General features: G+C 45.8%; 1 protein-coding gene and 1 non-coding gene across 3 annotated transcripts in view; one reads left to right on the plus strand and one right to left on the minus strand.

Moving 5' to 3' along the window:
• The window catches only part of RMC1 (regulator of MON1-CCZ1), a 204160-nt gene that overhangs the window by 165868 nt on the left and 18283 nt on the right, over positions 1–20009 (plus strand). For both annotated transcript variants that reach the window (XM_063923596.1, XM_063923595.1), the window contains exon 16: positions 6533–6610. In XM_063923596.1, coding sequence (XP_063779666.1) covers positions 6533–6610 — 78 coding nt within the window. The remainder of the gene's footprint in view (positions 1–6532; positions 6611–20009) is intronic.
• On the minus strand, positions 13590–13709 carry LOC134931274 (U5 spliceosomal RNA). Its single transcript, XR_010179068.1, has one exon. It is a non-coding gene; the product is annotated as a U5 spliceosomal RNA (small nuclear RNA).

Genomic DNA, 20009 nt, shown 5'->3' on the forward strand with positions numbered 1-20009 from the left:
CTCTATGGTGTTGTGGACACCCATGAGTGGGAATAATGGGATTTTTATTACCTACCGGTAAATCCTTTTCTCCTACTCCATAAGGAATATTGGGGAGACTTAGTATGATGGGGTATAGACGGGGTCCAAAGGAGCTGGTGCACTTTAAATTTCTTCACTGGGTGTGTTGGCTCCTCCCCTCTATGCCCCCTCCCACAGTCAGTTATAGGTAAAACAGTGCCCAAAGGAGAAAGGACATATATGAGAGAAGGAACATGAAAACAAAGAGTGGTGAGATTTAAGACCAGCACACCACGAACATATAACAACCAACAAAGGCTGGTAACAATAACAGCAACAGCTGAACAGGTAACCACATAACAGAGAACCTGCAGAAAAGTAATCGTACTGAGGCGGGCGTCCAATATCCCTTAAGGACTATGAGAAAAAGATTTACCGATAGGTAATTTAAATCTTATTTTCTCTAGCATCCATAAGGGATATTGGGGAGACTTCGTACGATGGGGACATCCCAAAGCTTCCAGAACGGGCGGGAATGTGGGGAGACTGCTGCAACACTTCCAGCCCAAACTGGGTATCCTCTTTGGCCAGGGTATCAAACTTGTAGAACTTCACAAAGGTGTTCTTCCCCGACCAGGTAACAGCTCGGCATAGTTGCAAGGCCAAGACTCCACGGGCAGCCGCCCAGGAAGAGCCCACAGATCTTGTAGAGTAAGATTTCAGAGACTTAGGAACAGGTAAGGTTGCCAACACATAGGCCTGTTGGATAATAAGCCTGAGCCAACGAGCAATGGACTGCTTCGAAGCAGGACAACCCTTCTTCTGCGCATCATGGAGCACGAACAAGGAATCTGTCTTCCTGATCCGAGCCGTTTACTTGACATAGATTTTCAAGGCTCGCACAGCATCCAATGCCTCCGGAGGAGCAGAAGAGTCAGAACTGGAAGGAACCACAATAGGGTGATTCAAGTGAAACGCAGAGACAACCTTCGGCAGGAACTGCTGCCTAGTCCTGAGCTCCGCTCTGTCCTCGTAAAAAAACTAAGTGTGGACTTTTCCACGATAAGGCCCCCAATTCTGAGTCTAGCAGAAGCCAGGGCCAGTAACATCACTGTCTTCCACATGAGGTACTTGTCTTCTACCATCATCAAAGGCTTAGACCAGGAGGACTGTAGAAATTCCAATACCACATTCAAATCCTAGGGTGCCGTAGGCGGCACAAAAGGAGGTTGTATCTGGAGTACCCCTTGCAAGAAGGTCTGAACTTCCGTCAACAGTGCCAATTTCTTCTGGAAGAAAATAGAGAGAGCTGAAATCTGGACCTTAATTTGGAACCCAGACGCAAGCCCTTATCCACACCAGCCTGCCGGAAACGTAAGAAATGTCCCAAGTAGAGTTCTGCAGGTGGATACGTGCGTTCCTCGCACCAAGAGATATCTTCTCCAGATGTGTTGATAGTATTTTTTTTTTTATTATTATTTTTATTGAAGAAATGTCACACAAACCAATACAGACAAGAAAATATTGATGTTACAGAACAGTTCGAAATAAAGCTCCAGGTATCATATGGGATACAGAGAAAGAAGTACTGTTGATAGTGTTTTGACGTCACAGGTTTCCTGGCCTGAACCATGGTAGCAATAACCTTCTTGGAAAGGCCCTTGTGAGCTAGGATGTTCCGCTCAACTTCCATGCCGTCAAAGAAGTCGCCGTATGTCCGGGTAGACGAACGGTCCTTGTTGAAGAAGATTGCTTCTTAGCGGTAGAGGACAAGGGTCTTCGATGGACATGTCCAGAAGATCCGCATACCATGCCCTCCGAGGCAAATCCGGGGCAATCAGAATTTTCTAGACTCCTTGATTTCTGATTTGCTTGAGCACCCTTGGGAGCAACGGATTTGGAGGAAACAGGTAGACCAGCCGGTAAGGCCCAGGTGAAGTCAGTGAATCCACTACCCTCGCCTGAGGGTCCCTGGTTCGTGAGCAATACCAGTGAAGCTTCTTGTTGAGACAAGAAGCCATCATATCTATCTGTGGGCAGCCCCACCGGTCGATGATCTGTTGTAACACCTGATGGTGGAGACCCCACTCCCCCGGGTGGAGATCGTGACGACTCAGGAAGTCCGCTTCCTAGTTGTCCACACCCAGCATGAAGATTGCCGACATTGCTCATACATTTCTTTCCGCCCAGAGGAGTATTTTTGACACCTATCACACGCAGGCTCTACTTTTTGTTCCTCCTTGTCGATTGATGTACGCCACTGCTGTGGCATTGTCCGACTGAACTTGAATTGCGTGATCCGTGAGCAGAGGAGAGGCCTGAAGCAGAGCATCGAAGATCGCCGGAAGTTCCAGAATGTTGATCGGAAGGAGAGCTTCGTAGACTGACCACCTGCCCTGGAACTGTGCACCTTGGGTGACAGCACCCCATCCTCACAGACTCGCATCCGTTGTGAGGAAGGTCCAATCCTGAATCCCGAAACTCCAGCCTTCCAGTAGGTTGTAGGACTGCAGCCACCACAGGAAGGAAATCCTGGCCTGAGGAGACAGCAGACTTATCCGGTGCATCTGTAGGTATTTACCGGACCACTTGCTCAGGAGATCCAATTGAAATATTCTGTCATGGAACCTCCCTTAATGGAGCGCCTCGTATGAGGCGACTATCTTCCCCAACAATCTGATGCAAAGATGTATGGATACACGAGTAGGTTGGAGCACCATGCGGACCATCTCCTGAAGTTGTTTTGCTTTGTCCTCCGGGAGGAACACCCTCTTGGCCACAGTATCCAGCAACATCGCCAGGAACAGGAGCTGTTGAGTTGGCTCCAGGTGGGACTTCTGTAGATTGAGAATCCACCCATGGCGTGACAGAAGTTGGATAGTGTGGGCGATATGGAGCAATAAAAGCTCCCTGGATCTTGCTTTTATCAGAAGATCGTCCAGGTAAGGGACAACATTGACCCCCTGGAACCGGAGTTGGAGCATCATCTCCCCCATCACTTTTTTGTGCATATCCTCGGAGCCGTGGACAGGCTAAAGGGTAGTGCCTGGAACTGGTAATGATCGTCCAGTAGGGCAAACCTCAGATAAGCTTGATGAGGTGGCCAAATTGGAATATGAAGTTAGGCATCCTTGATATCCAAGGAAACCAGGAATTCCTGTACTTCCAGGCCCGCAATCACTGCCCTCGGGGATTCCATTTTGAACTTGAAAACCTTCATGTAAGGATTCAAGGACTTTAGATTCAAAATGGGCCGTATGTACCTAGCCGTCCGACTTTGGTACCACAAACACGTTGGAGTAATGACCCCTGCCTTGTTGTGGTATCGGTACTGGAACAATGACGTGGGACTGGACCAACTTTTTGATGGCCTGTTGCAACGTAACCTGCGTATCCTCCAAAGCTGGTAAGCTTGATTTGAAAATTCGTTGGGGAGGAGCACCGTCGAACTCCAGCTTGTAGCCCTGAGAAATGAGTTCCTTTACCCAGGTATCCTGGCAGGAGCCTTCCCAGATGCGGCTGAAGTGACGCAGTCGAGCTGCCACCTCGAGAGCTCCTCGGGGTGGGTGGGCACCGTCATGCTGAGGACTTAGTGGAAGCAGAACTGGTGCTCTGTTCCTGAGAGCAGGCGGCGGCAGGTCTTTTTGACTTACATCTGGTGCCTCTATTCGCATTGGAGGCACCTCTGACCCTAGATCGAAATCTGTTAGACCGAAAGGGCTGCACAGACGGCCCTGGGTAGGAACGCCTAGCCGGCGTGGGGTCCCAGAAGGGAGAAACGTGGATTTCCCAGCTGTGACTATGGAAATACACGTATCCAACTCAACCCCAAAGAGCCATTCTCCAGAAAAGGGGAGGGATTCCACACTGCGCTTGGATTCTGCGTACGCTATCTACTGACGCAACCACAAAGACCTACGTGCCGACACTGCCATGGCTGAAGTCCTAGCATTAATATTCCCCATCTCCTTAAGTGAGTCACACAGGACGCGTGTAGTGTCCTGAATGTGCTTGAGGAGAGTCACCATATGACCAGAGGCATATCCCCGGAGAGGCCCCTCTGAATTTGAGTAGCCCGCGAATGAATGGCATGGGTCATCCAGCAACCTGCTATGACCGACCTCTGCGATATACTTGCTGCCACGTAAATAGATTTGAGTGTAGTTTCTATTTTTCTGTCCCCAGGATCCTTTATAGTAAAGGAGCCCGGGGCAGGCAGCACCGCCTTTTTGGACAGTCGAGAGACTGATACATCAACCCCCAGGGGTTCCTCCCAAAATTTCCTACCTTCAGGAGCAAATGGGAAAGTGCGCAAAAACTTTTTTGACACTTGGAATTTTTTTGTCTGGATTTTTCCAGGCTAACTTGAATAAGTTATCTAACTCAGGGAAAGTGACATTAGGCTTGTTTTGTGTAAAGAAAAATGACTGCTGTGACGCAACGTCCTCTAGAGGGAGCTTTAACACGTCCCATATAGCCAGAATGAGGGGTTCAATACCCTCGGCAGAATCGTAATTCCCACTAACGGGATCCAAGTCCTCCCCATCCTCCTGTATGTCCTCATCTGAATCAGAGAGTAGAGCAGGCAAACCATGCTTCTGTGGTGCTGCATGAGAGGTGGGAAGCTGTGTAACATCTGCCCTATCAGCTAAGTCTGCAACAGCCTGTTGTAGTAGCCGAGTTTTTTGTACATTAGCAGTGAGCTGGGATGACATATCGGACATCATAGTTTTTAGAGACCCTAGCCAAGAGGGCTCTGGACCCTCTCCCCCAGCCCCTTCACTGAGTTGTGAAAATTGGCTGCATTGTTCACAACTAACAGAATCAGATGATAATTGTAAGAATCTGGTGTGACATACACTGCACAGCTTCTGTTTACCCATGTTTCACAGTAAGCACAATAACATACACATACACACAGACAGTAATACTTTTCAAGTCTGCCCTTACTGTATGTGAGAGGAGACAGAGAGAGAGAGAGAGAGAGAGAGAGACCAGCACACCCCTAGCTGTACATCTTCAGGGAGACTGACAAATAATTATATCACATTAACACTAATAATTTCTGTCCTGTAGAGGACCCAGATAGTGTACAATAGCGGCTCTCCCCCTTTGCTACACCCTGTACCAGTTTTCCAGCGTGTCTTGTGAGGCAAGAAGCACTGTGTGTGCTGTCTGTGGCTGCATTAAACAGAGGAAGGTGCCAAAACACCACTGGTCCCGCTCTGAGGTAGCTCCGCCCCCTGCAATGGCGTCGGAGCTATAGTGATTTTTAAGTCTAGCAATGTCTCCTGTTTGCCTAAAAACATCACACAAGTGCTAGTTCAAGCTATATGAAGCCAGTCTACACGGGGGGGCTGTAGTGGGTCCCGTACGCTGCGCCCTTGTTTAGCCGCACTTTGAACCCGGTTTTTACTCACCACAGTCGTCACCTTCAGGCTAGTGTTAGGGGTGTGCAGCGTGGTGCGATTGTGACAGCCAAGGCGCAGTGCCTTACTGAACAAACAGCCTCTCAGGACGGTGGTCCTGCAGAGGGGATGCAGCTCTGCACCTCGCAAGGCTGGTGACCGCACCCCCCCCCCTCCTTCCCCTTACTCCCACGGTGCAGGTATGGTTGCCCAAACAGCATACCGAAAATAACAAACGTTTAAAAGAAATTGAGCTGCAGAGATGTGCATCCTCTCCTGAGGGCACTTTTTTCTAAACTGCCTGTGGGAGGGGGCACAGAGGGGAGGAGCCAGCACACCCAGTGAAGAAATTTAAAGTGCACTGGCTCCTTAGGACCCCGTATATACCCCATCGTACCAAGTATCCACAATATCCCTTATGGATGCTAGAGAAAGTTTGTTAGTCGACTGTTTGGATTTCTAGCAGTCAGGATTCCACCGTCGGTATAGTGACCAGCGGAATCCCGACCGCCTCTCACATGATTACATCCCAATCCATGCTCCTGGTACTCACAATTTCTCCCTATCAGACTCTTTCAGTATCCACACATTCAATTGAGACCTTAGGACCAACCTCTTGTTTAAAAGTCCATCAGCATTCATAACGGAGTACTGACCTCCCACCTAGGTTCACCCTAGTTCCACCCGGTTACGCTCCTTCTTTGAGACCTTAAACCCTCACTAGCAGGTCTCTCTTCTCTACCCCTAGCATTATTTCTGGCCCCATCCCCACCAGCGACTCTGATCCTGTGTGTCTCACCACTTACTGGGTACAGGTTAATTGAAAGGTGATTTACTTTCTACTCCTGCACCTGTGTTTTCATAACTTGGTTTCACTAGCCATAATGAATCACCCTCTTCCCCCTCCCCCCCCCCATTTCCACCTGCAACCCCATCCTACTATTGGTGCTATTATGTTGTTATACAATGTATTTGGAACCGGTGTGCGGTGCTGCAGATACCATGTGGCGCTATAGAAATAAGTAAATATGTTTACTTAATCACATATATCTGTGTTCTTTTACTCACTGCTTACTGATTTTATAAGGATGTTTTATTTGAATGTTTGTTTTTTTTATTACTAGGAGGCTCCGCATAAGTTCATCATAGCTGTTCTAATGGAATATATCCGTTCTCTAAACCAGTTCCAGATTCCTGTACAGGTACTTTATAAATAATCTACACATTACCTTTAGAAAGAATATCGTGGATATAGTCTTCATTTGTTGTCTGGCAAATGTATTGTATTAACATATAGTTTTACGGAATATAAAATTTTTATTTTGCTGATCACAGTGAGGGGTACCCCCACACATCCCCCACCAAAATATTATGTTTGGAGGAAATATAGGATCATTAGGCAACAATGAAAACTCCCTTTTTATTGATTTGTTAGAAAAATAAATGAAAAGCTTTAAAAAAATATATATAATAATTCCTGTTGCAACAGCAACTGAAATAAAATGTCCAGCTCCCTTGGGGGTAAATGTATTAAACAGTGATAAGAGTGGAGAAGTAATTGACTCTCGGCAAAAATGCTTAGATGCTAAACACTCATATGATGCTCTCTGCACTGAATGGGCCCAATTTACGCATGATATTCAGCGTAGCAAATATTATCGTGGATGTAATAAATCAGGGAAATTGCTTGCTAATTTAGTTCGCTCCCACGCCGCCCCCTCCCGTATACTTCAAATTAACCCTCTGGCTGGACCCCCGGCCACAGACACGTCAGGTATTTCTAATCGATTTTGGAATTATTATTAGACATTGAATGACTCATCTGATTGTCCAGCAGAGGGTACAAAATTTCTCTCTAAAAGCGGACCTGCCTGTTCTTACTGAGGCGGAGCGGGATTTTCTAACTGCACCAGAAACAGATGCAGAACTGGCCTTTTTGATTAAATATTTAGTCAAAGGTAAATCTCCATGCCCAGATGGTTTTGGAGCAGAATACTATCAACTCCTTCAGGACCATTTCCTGACACACCTACTTACATTATTTAATTCCCCTCCAAATTTCACCGAGGCTAGGATCATAGTTTTCCCAAAACCGGGAAAAGACCCCACGCAGGTCCAATCTTATAGGCCTATTTCCTTGTTGAATCAGGACCTGAAACTATTCACCAAATTATTGGCACAGCCAATGCAGAGTTTTCTCCCTTGGATATTGCATCCAGCCCAAAATGGTTTTGTTAAAGGCAGAACTTCGGTGCATAACGTACGGATGTTATGGTGCCCATACACTTATGCGATGCCCCTGAACTGCCAAAGTGATTACCATGTGATCATGCGATAGATCGCATGGTAATCACGTGATGGGCACGGCACCGCCGAATAGGAGCGGCCTCCATCTGCTCCCGGCGGGTGCCCATCGCAGTGCGATATATAGCATGTGTTTTTAAAAACACATGCGATCGCACTGCGATTCGATAAATATCAAGTGCAGCACATACTATCTTGAGACGCGAGATTCGACCGGCGTGCACGCGCATCACGTCGCAAGGTACCTAAAATGTGCATACAATCCTTAGATTTCTCTCACAGATGAGGTCGAAATCGAAGGTTAGCACCGATTATCTCACAAGTGTATGGGCACCATTAGTGGCAGCTATGCATCGTTATCACCAATAGGGTAATAAAGAAGCCATAATTGTCAGTTTTGACGCCGATAAGGCATTTGACAAAGTTTCCTGGCCACATATTTTACGAATACTGCACGCTCAACAGTTTGGCCTGGATTTTATAGGTATATTTAAAATGTTGCACTCATACCCGGTAACACATTTGACCATTAATGGATTAAACTCGGTGCCTTTTACATTGTCCAGGGGAACCCGTCAAGGCAGCCCGCTCTCGCCACTATGGTTTAATTTGGCATTAGGTCCCTTAATTTGAGTATTTTTTATAGATACAACGTGGCAGGGTATTAAGTTAGGTGATACGGAGGTAAAAGTATCGGCCTTTGCAGACGACTTACTTTTGTATCTTAGTAACCCAAAACAGGCGCTTCCTAGGCTGCAAGGCATTTTGACTGATTTCCAAATGGTGTCAGGCTTTCTTATTAATTTTACTAAAACAGAAGCCTTAGCATTACATACTGCGGCCAAGTCGGGGTGGGGATCCTCTTTTTTCCTTTTCGTTGGGCCCAAGACCATTTAATATATTTGGGACTGAAGTTTCCTAGTGATTTAACTAATCTATATGCTCTCAATTATTCCCACTTTATAGCTCAAATGTTAAAAGATTTTGAAAAATGGAGACATTTACCGTTACCTTATATTGGAAGATGTCATTTATTTAAAATTATATCTTTCCCTCGGCTTTTATACCCAGTCCAAATGCTGCCTTTCCTATTGAGTGAAAAAGATATTGCATCTATTAATAGGGCATTATCTACATTCATATGGGCGGGTCAACGCCTTCGGATATCACTACTGAAATTACAGCAGCCATTGTCGTTGGGAGGCATTAATCTCCCCAATGTACAAGATTATGCTATAGCATCTAATTTAAGGTATGCATTGGACTAGGTGGGAAACGCCAATAACTTTGTTAATTTAGATATTGAGCAAGGATTTCTTACAGATTGCTCTCTGATTTCAATTTTATATACTCCGACACCTTCTTTGCCCGCAGTGGTAAAGGAGAACCTATTATTGTATAACCCTAGTTTGGCGTGGCGTATCTCTCGTAGGCAATTGGGCTTATCCTATACTCGCACAATTTTTTCACCGTTGTTGTATAATCGAGACTTTCAAAATGGAAACCCAAACGCAATATTTTGGGTTTGGCATCTCCATGGACTTAGCTTGGCTTATCACTTTATGGATGATGGTCTCTTCACTGCCCACACCCTGACCAGGCTCAAGGATCTATTCCCGGACATTCAGATCCCCTTATTCGCTTATTTCCAGGCCCGTAGCTTTGTTGTAAAATTACTGACTGATCTTATGCTACCAAATCACCTTACTGTATTAGATATTTTGATTAAAAAAACGTTTGGGTACCTCCTTTCCTACATCATTACTGTTTGAACAGGTTAGGAGGAAACTAGATCTTACTACCATGACTACGGGCATGGCTAAATGGAGGGACTCTTCCTCTGATCTCCCCTTGCAAACTATTGTTCAGGCTTCAGTTATATTGAACAAACAGTTGATCTCTTCTTCGTTTGCTGAAATGCAATATAAGATCCTTCATAGGGCTTAGAATCATCACAGGAGTATCAGATAACTCAAATTGTTTTAAATGCCACCGCCCTGAGGCCGATATTCTCCACTGTTTATGGTCTTGCACGGTGGTTCACTCTTCTTGGATTAATGTCCAATCTTATGTGAACAATACTCTACATATTCCTTTTAATGTGACACTGCCGTGGGCAATGTGGAATTATTATACCCCGTCCATGATTCCTCAATACAATGAAGGCACTAGATTACTACTTGCCAAAATAGCAGCAGTGGCTAAAAAAACATCTTGTCCCAATGGATCCAGAATACATCCGTCCCACTGTCCCTTATGTTGCCTAGATTAGCCCATGTTGACAGGATGGTGTGGATAGACTGCTCTTTAGACTTGGAATCTAGGGCCCATACATTTTTTGACATACGGCTACCTTATATACTTACCTTATCTACAGGCGACAAAGCGTTTCTCCGTGGTATAGTATGTCTCACCTCATGGTACAACCTGACTGTGCTAGAGGGAGGCTCCCCACCATTTTAGGTTATTACTCAATTTAAGTGATATGGGATCCTACAGGAGGTCAGTCCTTCCTCTCTCTATTTCGTAGTTGCAATAAGTCTGTCTATTCTATAACGATATTATCTCCCTACATCTCCTTTCATTGCAGTTGTATTACTGTGGAGCTTTAATTCTATTTTGTTCTAAACTGTCGATCTGTATGTATGATTGCACTCTTAATACTGTCTGTATTTACCAATAAACAATAAAAAATTAAAAAAAGAGTGGAGAAGTTGCCCATGGCAACTAATCAGCTGCTTTGTATAATTTTATAGTATGTAAATTATAAATGTTACTTCAATGCTGATTAGTTGTTCTCCACTGGCTCACTTCTCCACTCTTATCACTGCATCATACATTTACCCCAGGCACCAAAATAAAACTGATGGGTGGAGTATAGGGGAAGAGGAGCCTGTGCTGTTAAAAGCTTAACCATTTGGTGCCCAGACTCCTCCAGGTGCACCTATACCACTGTATTTCCAGTGTATTCCATGGATGAAAGAGAACTTTTTAACTAATCACATGTATTTGTTTATGCATTCTACATTGCCCATATAACTTGATTGGCATGTTCTATTGTAACACATGAAAGATACAGCCATAGGGGTATATTCAATTGAAGTCGGATCCATTCCGACATGCATTGGTCGGAATGGATCCGACAAGGGCTATCCAATTGGCATCTCAATTCTACTTTAAAAAAAGTTGAATTGAGATGAGGGAGCCGAGGAGGAGGAGACAGGAGAGGGGGAGAGCAGCACTACAGCAGTGGCTCCAGCAAGCGTAGCAGGAGGACGTGTCACAGCCGCCGCTCACGGCAGCGTGGACGCTGCTGTGACACATCCTCCTGCTACACTGCTGTTGCGTGGCTCTTCCCTATCTCCCCGCTGGTCTCCCCCCGTCTCCTTTTCTCGGCTCCCTCATCTCAATCTGACTTTTTCTGCTGCGTGGTACACTGGGCTCCACAAGGATAGACATAGGGGTGTAGAGTAGGATCTTGATCCGAGGCACCAACAGGCTGAAAAGCTTTGACTGTTCCCAGAATGCATAGCGCCGCCTCCTCTATAACCCCGCCTCCCTGCACAGGAGCTTAGTTTTGTACTTGGTGCCGCAGATAGCAGGCACACAACAGAGGGGCTGCTCCAGGCAGCCATAAGAAGAGCTTTTTTTTAAAGAAAATAGGATTTTGGTACTTACCAGGTAAATCCTTTTCTTTGAATCCATAGGGGGCACTGGAGTACTCTTGGGGATATGGACGGGCGTAGCCGAACAAAGGCACTGAATATTCAAATTTAGGACTCTCCCCCCCTCCATATCCCCAAGTACCTCAGTGTACTGTGCCAGTGTTTTTTACTGAGCGAACAGGATATAGAGAGGATTGACAATGGAGAATTCCTATAACATAACAGACAACCACAAAGTTGACCTGTAACCTTATTGTCAACTAAACAGTTGACACCTTAACCGATAGAACTTTATAATTTGAACCAATCGGTGAAAATGTGTTACCATAAGCTCCTTTGAGCTTAACACCACCCAAGTAAAATTTGTTTACTAAGCTCCCTTGAGCTTAAAACAACCCAGGTAAAACTGCTCTGGGTGGGCGTCCAGTGCCCCCTATGGATTCAAAGAAAAGGATTTACCTGGTAAGTACCAAAATCCTATTTTCTTTATCATCCACTAGGGGTCACTGGAGTACTCTTGGGACGTACCAAAGCTTCCCTCGTGGGCGGGAGAGCTGTTTGATACTTGTAACAGTAGGCAGGCCAAAGCTGAATGCTGATGGCGCCACCATTCATAACGTGTAAACGTGCACAAACGTGGTGCACTGAAGGCTATGTAGCCGCGTCATAGACGCTCCACGACCCGCTGGGTCTGACATTCCCACAGAACCTGTGGGATGAACTATTACTGACGTAGGCGATTGTAACTTAGCCTTAAAGTAAGCCTGACTTGTAGTCATTATTATCCAACTGGATAATGTCTGCTGAGAAACTGGCTAACCCCAGTTTGCAGTATTATATAGAACAAACAACGTATTTATATCACGTAATGTAGACGTTCGGTACATATATAAACGCGTAATGCGTGTACCACATTCAGAATTCTAGAATGTGCTGTCCCCACAGGAACCACTATTGGTATATTGATGTGAAGAATACGAAAGCGGATTTCGTCCGAAGATCTGCTTTGTCATGAGAAAACTTAAATACGGTGGCTTGGAATACAAGGCACCCAAATATGAAAACAAAACCCTTGCCGAAGCACCCTTGCCGAAGGCAAGGCTAGAAGAAAAATGTTTTCCAAAGTAAGAAACTTAATTCTCATTTGTTGTAAAGGTTCAAAAAATATGAAACTTAATTCCCCTTTGTTGAAAGGGTTCCAAAATATGAAAACTGTAATAAATCTGAACCCAACCTCAAATCGCCTGGCGCTGTAGGTGGGATAAATAGAGTCTGAACTTTGGTGACACCTTGTAGAAAGATGTTTACAGACGCAAATAGAGGCAAACGTCTTTGAAAATACGTTTACCACACAGATACCTGCACTGTTAGTGCAGATGAACGCAGTTTTCCATCCCATCCCGTTTAACCGAATACGGGTACTTGAAGTATGATGTTGGAAACTTCCGAGGTTTACAACCTATGTAAGCACACGAAATTTTTTTTTAATAATGAGCTGCCTTAAGCGGCTTACTATTTCGTTACATGGTTGGTATAACCGATACTGTAATGCTCTATTTTCTAAGAGGGCGGTTTGAACCCTCACCCCGTCAACCGCAGCTGCGGTACACAGATAATAGGTATACAGATAATAGGTATATAGGTAACTATGGATAAAAGAACGTTCCCTGATGTAACAGGTTGGACGTATTATGAGAGGGCTAAGATCGTGTGCAAGTATTCCTTGAAAATTCGAGAAGCAAACTTCTCCGAAACCCATGAGCTACCACCAGTATGACTGTGACGAACTGTCTTCTGATCCGTTTTGGCAACGGAGAGAGAAGCGGAAAATGGTGGAGCCAGATACACGATGCTGAATGACCCCATGAATGTGAGAGATTTCACCGCCACTGCCCTTGTGAACTGTTTTGTACACCTACTGAGCTTTTGTAATTGTGGCGAGATGCCATCATGTATACTTGAGGACAACCCCCTTCTGTGGACTCACATATGAAACACCTCTGGATTTAATGTCCAGTTTTCAAGATCCAAATCCTGACGGGTGAGATCATCTGTCTAACAGATGTCCACTCACTGATTGATCTCTTGACATTTTCACCTAATGGCGTACTGAGCCATTGAAGATTTGAGTGACCTGCTGCATTGCCATGCGGCTTCTTGGTTCTCACTGGTTGTTGTGTATACAACTGGCGTTGCTTTGTTTGACTGCTTAAGGCCAGCGTGATCTAGGCATGAAAAAACAAAATTACATGAAACTCACGGTTGTTTCTCTCCACGGAAATCTTTAGTAAAAAGCGAAAGATGTATTCGTTCTGAAGAGAAACCAGAGTCTATGCCTGGTCAGACTGAAAGCGAATCATTTATTGCATTGTAAAATGCACAGAGTTCTAGGACATTTATCGACAGCAATCTGTCGTGTTTTAGAACCTTTGAGTTGATTTTAACTACAAATCCTGACTCTCTGTGACTGTCGTCCAGAGTATAAGCACCCTTGTCCCTCTGTGGAAAACGCGAGTGAATGGTGGCGAACTAAATTGAAAACACATCTTTATTCTTAATAGATGAATACACCAATGTACCGCTAGAGTGCGTGTACTTTTGTTCTTGCTGGTGTAGTAGGTAAAAGTCTTTGACTTACCATATTTATAATCTTACCTAGGAATTGACATCGTTTAGACAGACTTAGATGCGATTGTTTTCGAACTTGATCTGCTACCGCAGTATACTTTAGTAGCGCAAGTTAGAAGAACTTTGTTGATACATAGTTCTTATGTGAGATGAGCTATGATCCCAACATCACTTTGGTAAATACCGGAAGCGATAAGCAACGGTAGAAATGAAATGGGTAATGGTTGTGGCGATTTGCAAACGCTAGAACCTGTGATGAAGAAACCGGACTGGGTAAATACGCATTGTGAATTTCAAATGCAATTATGCAATTTTGTGGCTGCAAAAAGCAAATACTAACTACAGAAAATCCATTTTCTAACTGTAGTAAATGACTTGCTGATTGATACTGCAACGGAGCTGTTTGGTTTTGCTCAAACAGAGGGGAATAAGTAACTCTGACTCTGTTGGCGTACTATTGGCTGGTTTATAAACCAGCAAAGACTAAATGACATATTGCCAAACCGTTCGACAGAATCAGTTTTGTACTTTAAGCTGTAAATAGCTGAGACATATATGAGTTGAAGTCATGAAATCTCGCAAAAGTAACATGTAAAGACGCGCTTCCACAATTATAAAAGAGGTCATCAAACCACTGGCTTGCTGACTGTGACGTCCCTTCGTTACAAAGCGTGACTGTTTGTTATAAAGGGTTAAAATGCCGTTACAAGTATATTATTTTAGGAGCAAACAAGCTCTGGCCTTGTCGCGCTTAACTAGCGACAATGAAAATAACCGGCGTTAGCAGAAGCTTAACAGATATACTCTGCAGCTTCTTTTAACAGTGATCGTCATGGTTTCATACATAGATTCTAGTGACCCAACTGTATCTTGGGTTTTTGTAATGTTTGACAGAAACGCATCTTCCAATGGTGGATCGCGTCCTTTTGGAAACGATTATGTATGGTTGTCCAAAACCCTGCACTATTCGGTGTGAGATTTGACATAGAATCGTGCATTAAATTATAAGACCAGTGACATAAACCCTTTGGTATCCAAAGGGAAATTGGCCCTTTGTAAAGACTGTCTTTTGTTAGAGCTGGCAGAGTCATTTCGAGACTCCGATTACCGCTCTTTTAATTTGAAATGCCAATGTTAACATAGGTTTCTTAAAAAAAATAATTAAATATTTTTAGTCTGCACTAGAGCCTTATTCGCTATGTAGACAGACATCATAATCGGCAACAGACAGACACTTGCACGACTTAATGAAGTTATTATATGGCATATATATATATATATATATATATATAAATATGTTATTGCTGAACAGCATATTTATCTCTACGGAAATCTTTAGGAAACTAAAGTGTTCTTTATGTGAAAAGTAGTTCACATGGCATATGAAACCCGAACCAAATTCCTACTAACACCCCAGCGCCTTCTGGTGGCTTAAAGATGTAGGGCAGGAATGTTCTAGCATTATCCTGAACTAAAAATTCCCACTAACACCCCTGCGCCTCCTTGTGGAGTAGAGGTGTATGGCCGGAGTGTTCTGGAATTATAACTGGAAACACAGCAATGATTAAAATGGCCGCCATGCCATGTTTTCACATAAAATCACCGTACAGGTTATTTGCTGCAGTTTTAATATATAGGCTTAATAGCCTATTATACAGATTATACAATGATAACACAGGTGTAGGATACAGTAAAAATACATGAATTTAGTTATCCATTACACTGCCTGCAGTTAATGTTATTATCTTGCAGCCTTAACAGAAAATAACAGAAAACATGGTTAAACGTGGAATAGATTATGCCACTGATAGCCTATTGCAAACCAAAGCCTCATATATATATTATATATATAAATTGCTTAAACATATAATCACAGTTTATACTGATATCAGACACAGTTCTGGCAGCAAAAATCTTCATTATATATTATATATATAACATGTATAATCACAGTTCTGTGATATTATAGCCCCTGACACTGTATAAAAATCGCTTTGCTGCTTGTGTCTATTTTTAACCCATGCAGCCTTTGCTGCTGCTATGGGCATTACTTCCCCTCCCCCATCCCCATGTTACCTGCAGCGTACGGGTATCGGGTGCAGGGAGAGGAGGAGAACGCTGTATATAGCGCCGGGGAGCCGTCCGGAAGAGCGGGCGGCGGCGGGCCTTCCAACAATAGTACCCAGTTTCTGTGTCCGGCATCAGCATGCGGTGACTGGAAGAGCGGCCGGCGTCCGTGAGTGACGTGCGGCCGCTCGTTAACACACGGGAGACTCTCGGCGGCGCCTCTGTATTGGTGCCGGTCCATCAGCGCAGTGAGAGCGGCCGGCGTCTGAGTGACGTGCGGCCGCTCTTTAGCACACGGTAAAGTCTGGGCAACGTGCACAGTGAGAGCGGCCGGCGTCTGAGTGACGTGCGGCCGCTCTGTAGGGTAGTTAAGCAGGAACCCTTCAGCGGCGTGCTTAGCGGCGGGTACAGTGAGAGCGGCCGGCGGCTGAGTGACGTGCGGCCGCTCTGTAGGGTAGTTAAGCAGGACCCTTCAGCGGCGTTACAGTATAACATCACACACAGTAGGGCGGCAGCGTGCGCTGACCGCCCTGACACCCATACCTTGTGCCGTTTTCATCCTGGCTGTGACGAGCTTCTCTCTGCAAGCTCTGTTTTAGCCTCCAGCTTCTCTTGTGACGGGCTTTCTGTAAGCTCCTTGCAGCTGTAGCTCTTCCAGCTCTTTGTCTCATCCTGGCTGTGCCGGAGCTTCTTTCTGTAAGCTCCGTTCAGCTTGCAGGAGACAGTGGCTGCCTGTGGCTGTGAGGGTGCTCTTTGTGAGGACCGACACGCCATGCGCTCCTCTTATAGCGCCTGTGGCTGTGAGGGTGCTCTTTGTGAGGACCGACACGCCATTCGCTGCCCGTGCAGCGGCACTATCCCGGACCCATGTTTTTCCAGAAACTGGGAAGGGATGTGCTAAGTGTAAAAATAAAAATTAAAAATAAAAATTAAAAAATAAAAATCCAAGTGTGGTTATACCACAAGCCTATGTTCGTGCTGTGAGCACCGAAAAAACACTGGCACAGTACACTGAGGTACTTGGGGATATGGAGGGGGGGAGAGTCCTAAATTTGAATATTCAGTGCCTTTGTTCGGCTACGCCCGTCCATATCCCCAAGAGTACTCCAGTGACCCCTAGTGGATGATAAAGAAAAAGTGAAGACTACAAGGGCAGCAGCGGTGTGTAAATGTCAGAGACATTCACTGCTGCAGCTCCAGCTCTCCCTAGCGGCGCTGTACACTCCCGAGCCCTGGTTGCCGGGTAACTACAGCAAGAGGCTCCGGTTTTCTACATGGTCAGGCACACACGATGGGGGCTCTCCGGGATCGCGTGGCCGCGCTTCGGGAGGTGGTGAGTGGGTCCCGCTTGCTGGACCCGTACTTTATCGCGATCCGGCGCGGTCATTGGGAGGCAGGCCGCGCGCGCTGGCGGTGGACACTGTGGCAGTACAGGCGATCCCACTAGATCACCAGGGCATGGGCGTAGGTCAGGTTTTCTCTCTAAACCAGTTTAATAAGAGCCCACAGTACCCGGTGGTTTTGCCAGCAGGGGGATAAGGCTTAGACCTGAAGCCCCTCCCCCAGGGAGCCATTTCCCGCAAATGTTCCCGCCCTGGAGCTGCATATCTGTCTCTCCCTCACTCCCTGTCAGTGTCTGGGCGCCATTTCTCTCAGCTTCACTGTTCCTGGGACTGCTTGGGCAAATCCTCCTGTGTAAAGCCGCCTGGTTGTCAGTGCTGTGACTTTACATGACACTTAAGTATTCTACCTGCCTTTTAGACAGTGTTAGTTAAGAAAGAGTGCATTTAGTCAGGGTTTTCTAGTACAATTACCCTGTGATATACATCCAGTTCTTACTGTGCAGTGTTATATCTATTGACTACATAGCTATATATATAAGCTAGTCCAGTGCAGTTAGTAATAACCCCTGCATTGTACAAACTGTGACTATCTGTGTGTGCATTAGCTAGCTGAGTGGTGTCCATTTCGTGTCTTTCACTCAACTTGCTATCCCTATATTCTATAACCTGAGGGGGCTTGGTGCGTCAGGTTTTATATTTATATAGGATTTTCACAAAAATATACTTTAATACGTATTTTTCTCTGTGATTTTAGTCACCATATCTCTCCTTTATCTCTGCTAGTGCTGACTACACTGCGCAGGGGTTTGGGTACGAGGTATTGTGCTGCTGCCAATTGTACTGTGTTACCTGATACTGCAAGTTACATCATGTCTGCTTCTGAGGGTAACGGTTCTGGGGCTGAACACACTGCCGGTGTTGCTGAAGCCACAGATCCCTATGTGGAGAATATAGCAGCTGTGGGCTCTGGTTCTGGGGGCTCCTTGCCCCCCCAGTGGGACTGTGGCAACGGAGGTACATAATGACCCACCGTGGGCCGCTTTTTCCACGCTTCTACATACGCTAGTTAATAAACTAACACCCCCTATGGGACCCCCTATGCCGGTACAACCGTATGTGGTCCCTGCAGCTAACCCGCCGTGGGCGGACGATTTATCTGCTCAATTGAAGAAGTTGAACCAGTCCCTGACTACTAAAAAGTCTGACCCTCGCTCGCTCAAGCCCAAGGGGTCCTCTAAGCGAGCTCTTATCTCCTCACAATTCACTGCTGTCACTGGCACCTCATCTGATGAAGACGGCACTTACACTGACCCACCAGATTCTGACACGGATACTGCTGATGGGGAGGGTAGTTCACATGTGGATGTTCCTGATCTTTTGGAGGCTATTATTGATTTTGCAGATTACGGATGATCCCGAGCCATCCGTCCCTCCCAAGAAACCAGATAGGTTCAAGCGTCAGAAGGTGGTTAAACAAGTTTTACCTCACTCTGACCACCTAGTGGATATACGTCAGGAACCCTGGGAAAACCCAGGTAAGAAGTTTGTGCCTCAAAAGAAGATGCTGGCTCGCTATCTCCTCGCGCCAGAGCTGTCTAAAATTGGGAAACGCCTCCTCCAGTAGACTCGCATGTGGCTAGGATGGTGGTTTCCTAGCTCTACCTGTCACTACCGTCACGTCTCTAAAAGAGCCTACGGATAAACGTGTGGAGGGTTGTCTGAAAGCGATTTACACCCTCACGGGTGCTGCACAAAGGCCCACTATTGCAGCAACATGGGCTGCAGAGGCCATTGAAGCATGGGCCTTGGAGTTAGAAGCTGAAATCTCTTCTGACCATGCTAGACAATGCTTGTCATATATTGTCACAGCTTCTCGCTATATTAAAGAGGCGGCTTCTGATGCCGGTATACTAGCAGCCAAGGCCTCTACTACGTCAGTCCAGGCTCGCCGGATATTGTGGCTGAGATCCTGGTCTGTGGATCTGGACTCTAGAAAAACCCTGGAGGTACTCCCTTTCAAGGGAGATATTCTGTTTGGGGAGGACTTAAATAAGATGGTGGCTGACTTGGCTACTGCCAAAACTGCCTGTCTGCCAAGTACCACTCCTTCTGTGTCGAAGGCTAAAGGTACTTCCTTTCGCCCTTCAGGTAAAGAAAAGGTCAGGCGTACAACAAGCAGATCCGCATTTCCAAACCTGGTAAGCCAAAGCCCAAAAGAGCCTGGGCTGCCCGTCAGCCTGCTTCCAAGACCGATAAGCCTGCCGCATGACGGGGCGGGCCTCCCCTTGGGGGATCCCATGGTGGGGGGCTGGCTTCTAGAGTATACCCAGGAATGGTTGAAGACTACTTCAGATGCTTGGGTACGGGAAGTCGTCACTCGAGGTTATGCCATAGCCTTCAAAAACCGACCCCCTCATCGATTTTGCCGGACAGACATCCCGTTGGACCAGACAAAGGCAAACACTCTACATTCGGTGGTACAGACCCTCCTGGATACAAGAGTCGTAGTACAGGTGCCTCTTGCACAGAGGGGCCGGGGGTATTATTCTCCGCTGTTTGTAGTCCCGAAACCGAATAGGTCCTCCCGGCCCATT

This window comes from Pseudophryne corroboree, chromosome 5, assembly GCF_028390025.1.
Source record: "Pseudophryne corroboree isolate aPseCor3 chromosome 5, aPseCor3.hap2, whole genome shotgun sequence".
In the NCBI taxonomy this organism is placed as follows: domain Eukaryota; kingdom Metazoa; phylum Chordata; class Amphibia; order Anura; family Myobatrachidae; genus Pseudophryne; species Pseudophryne corroboree.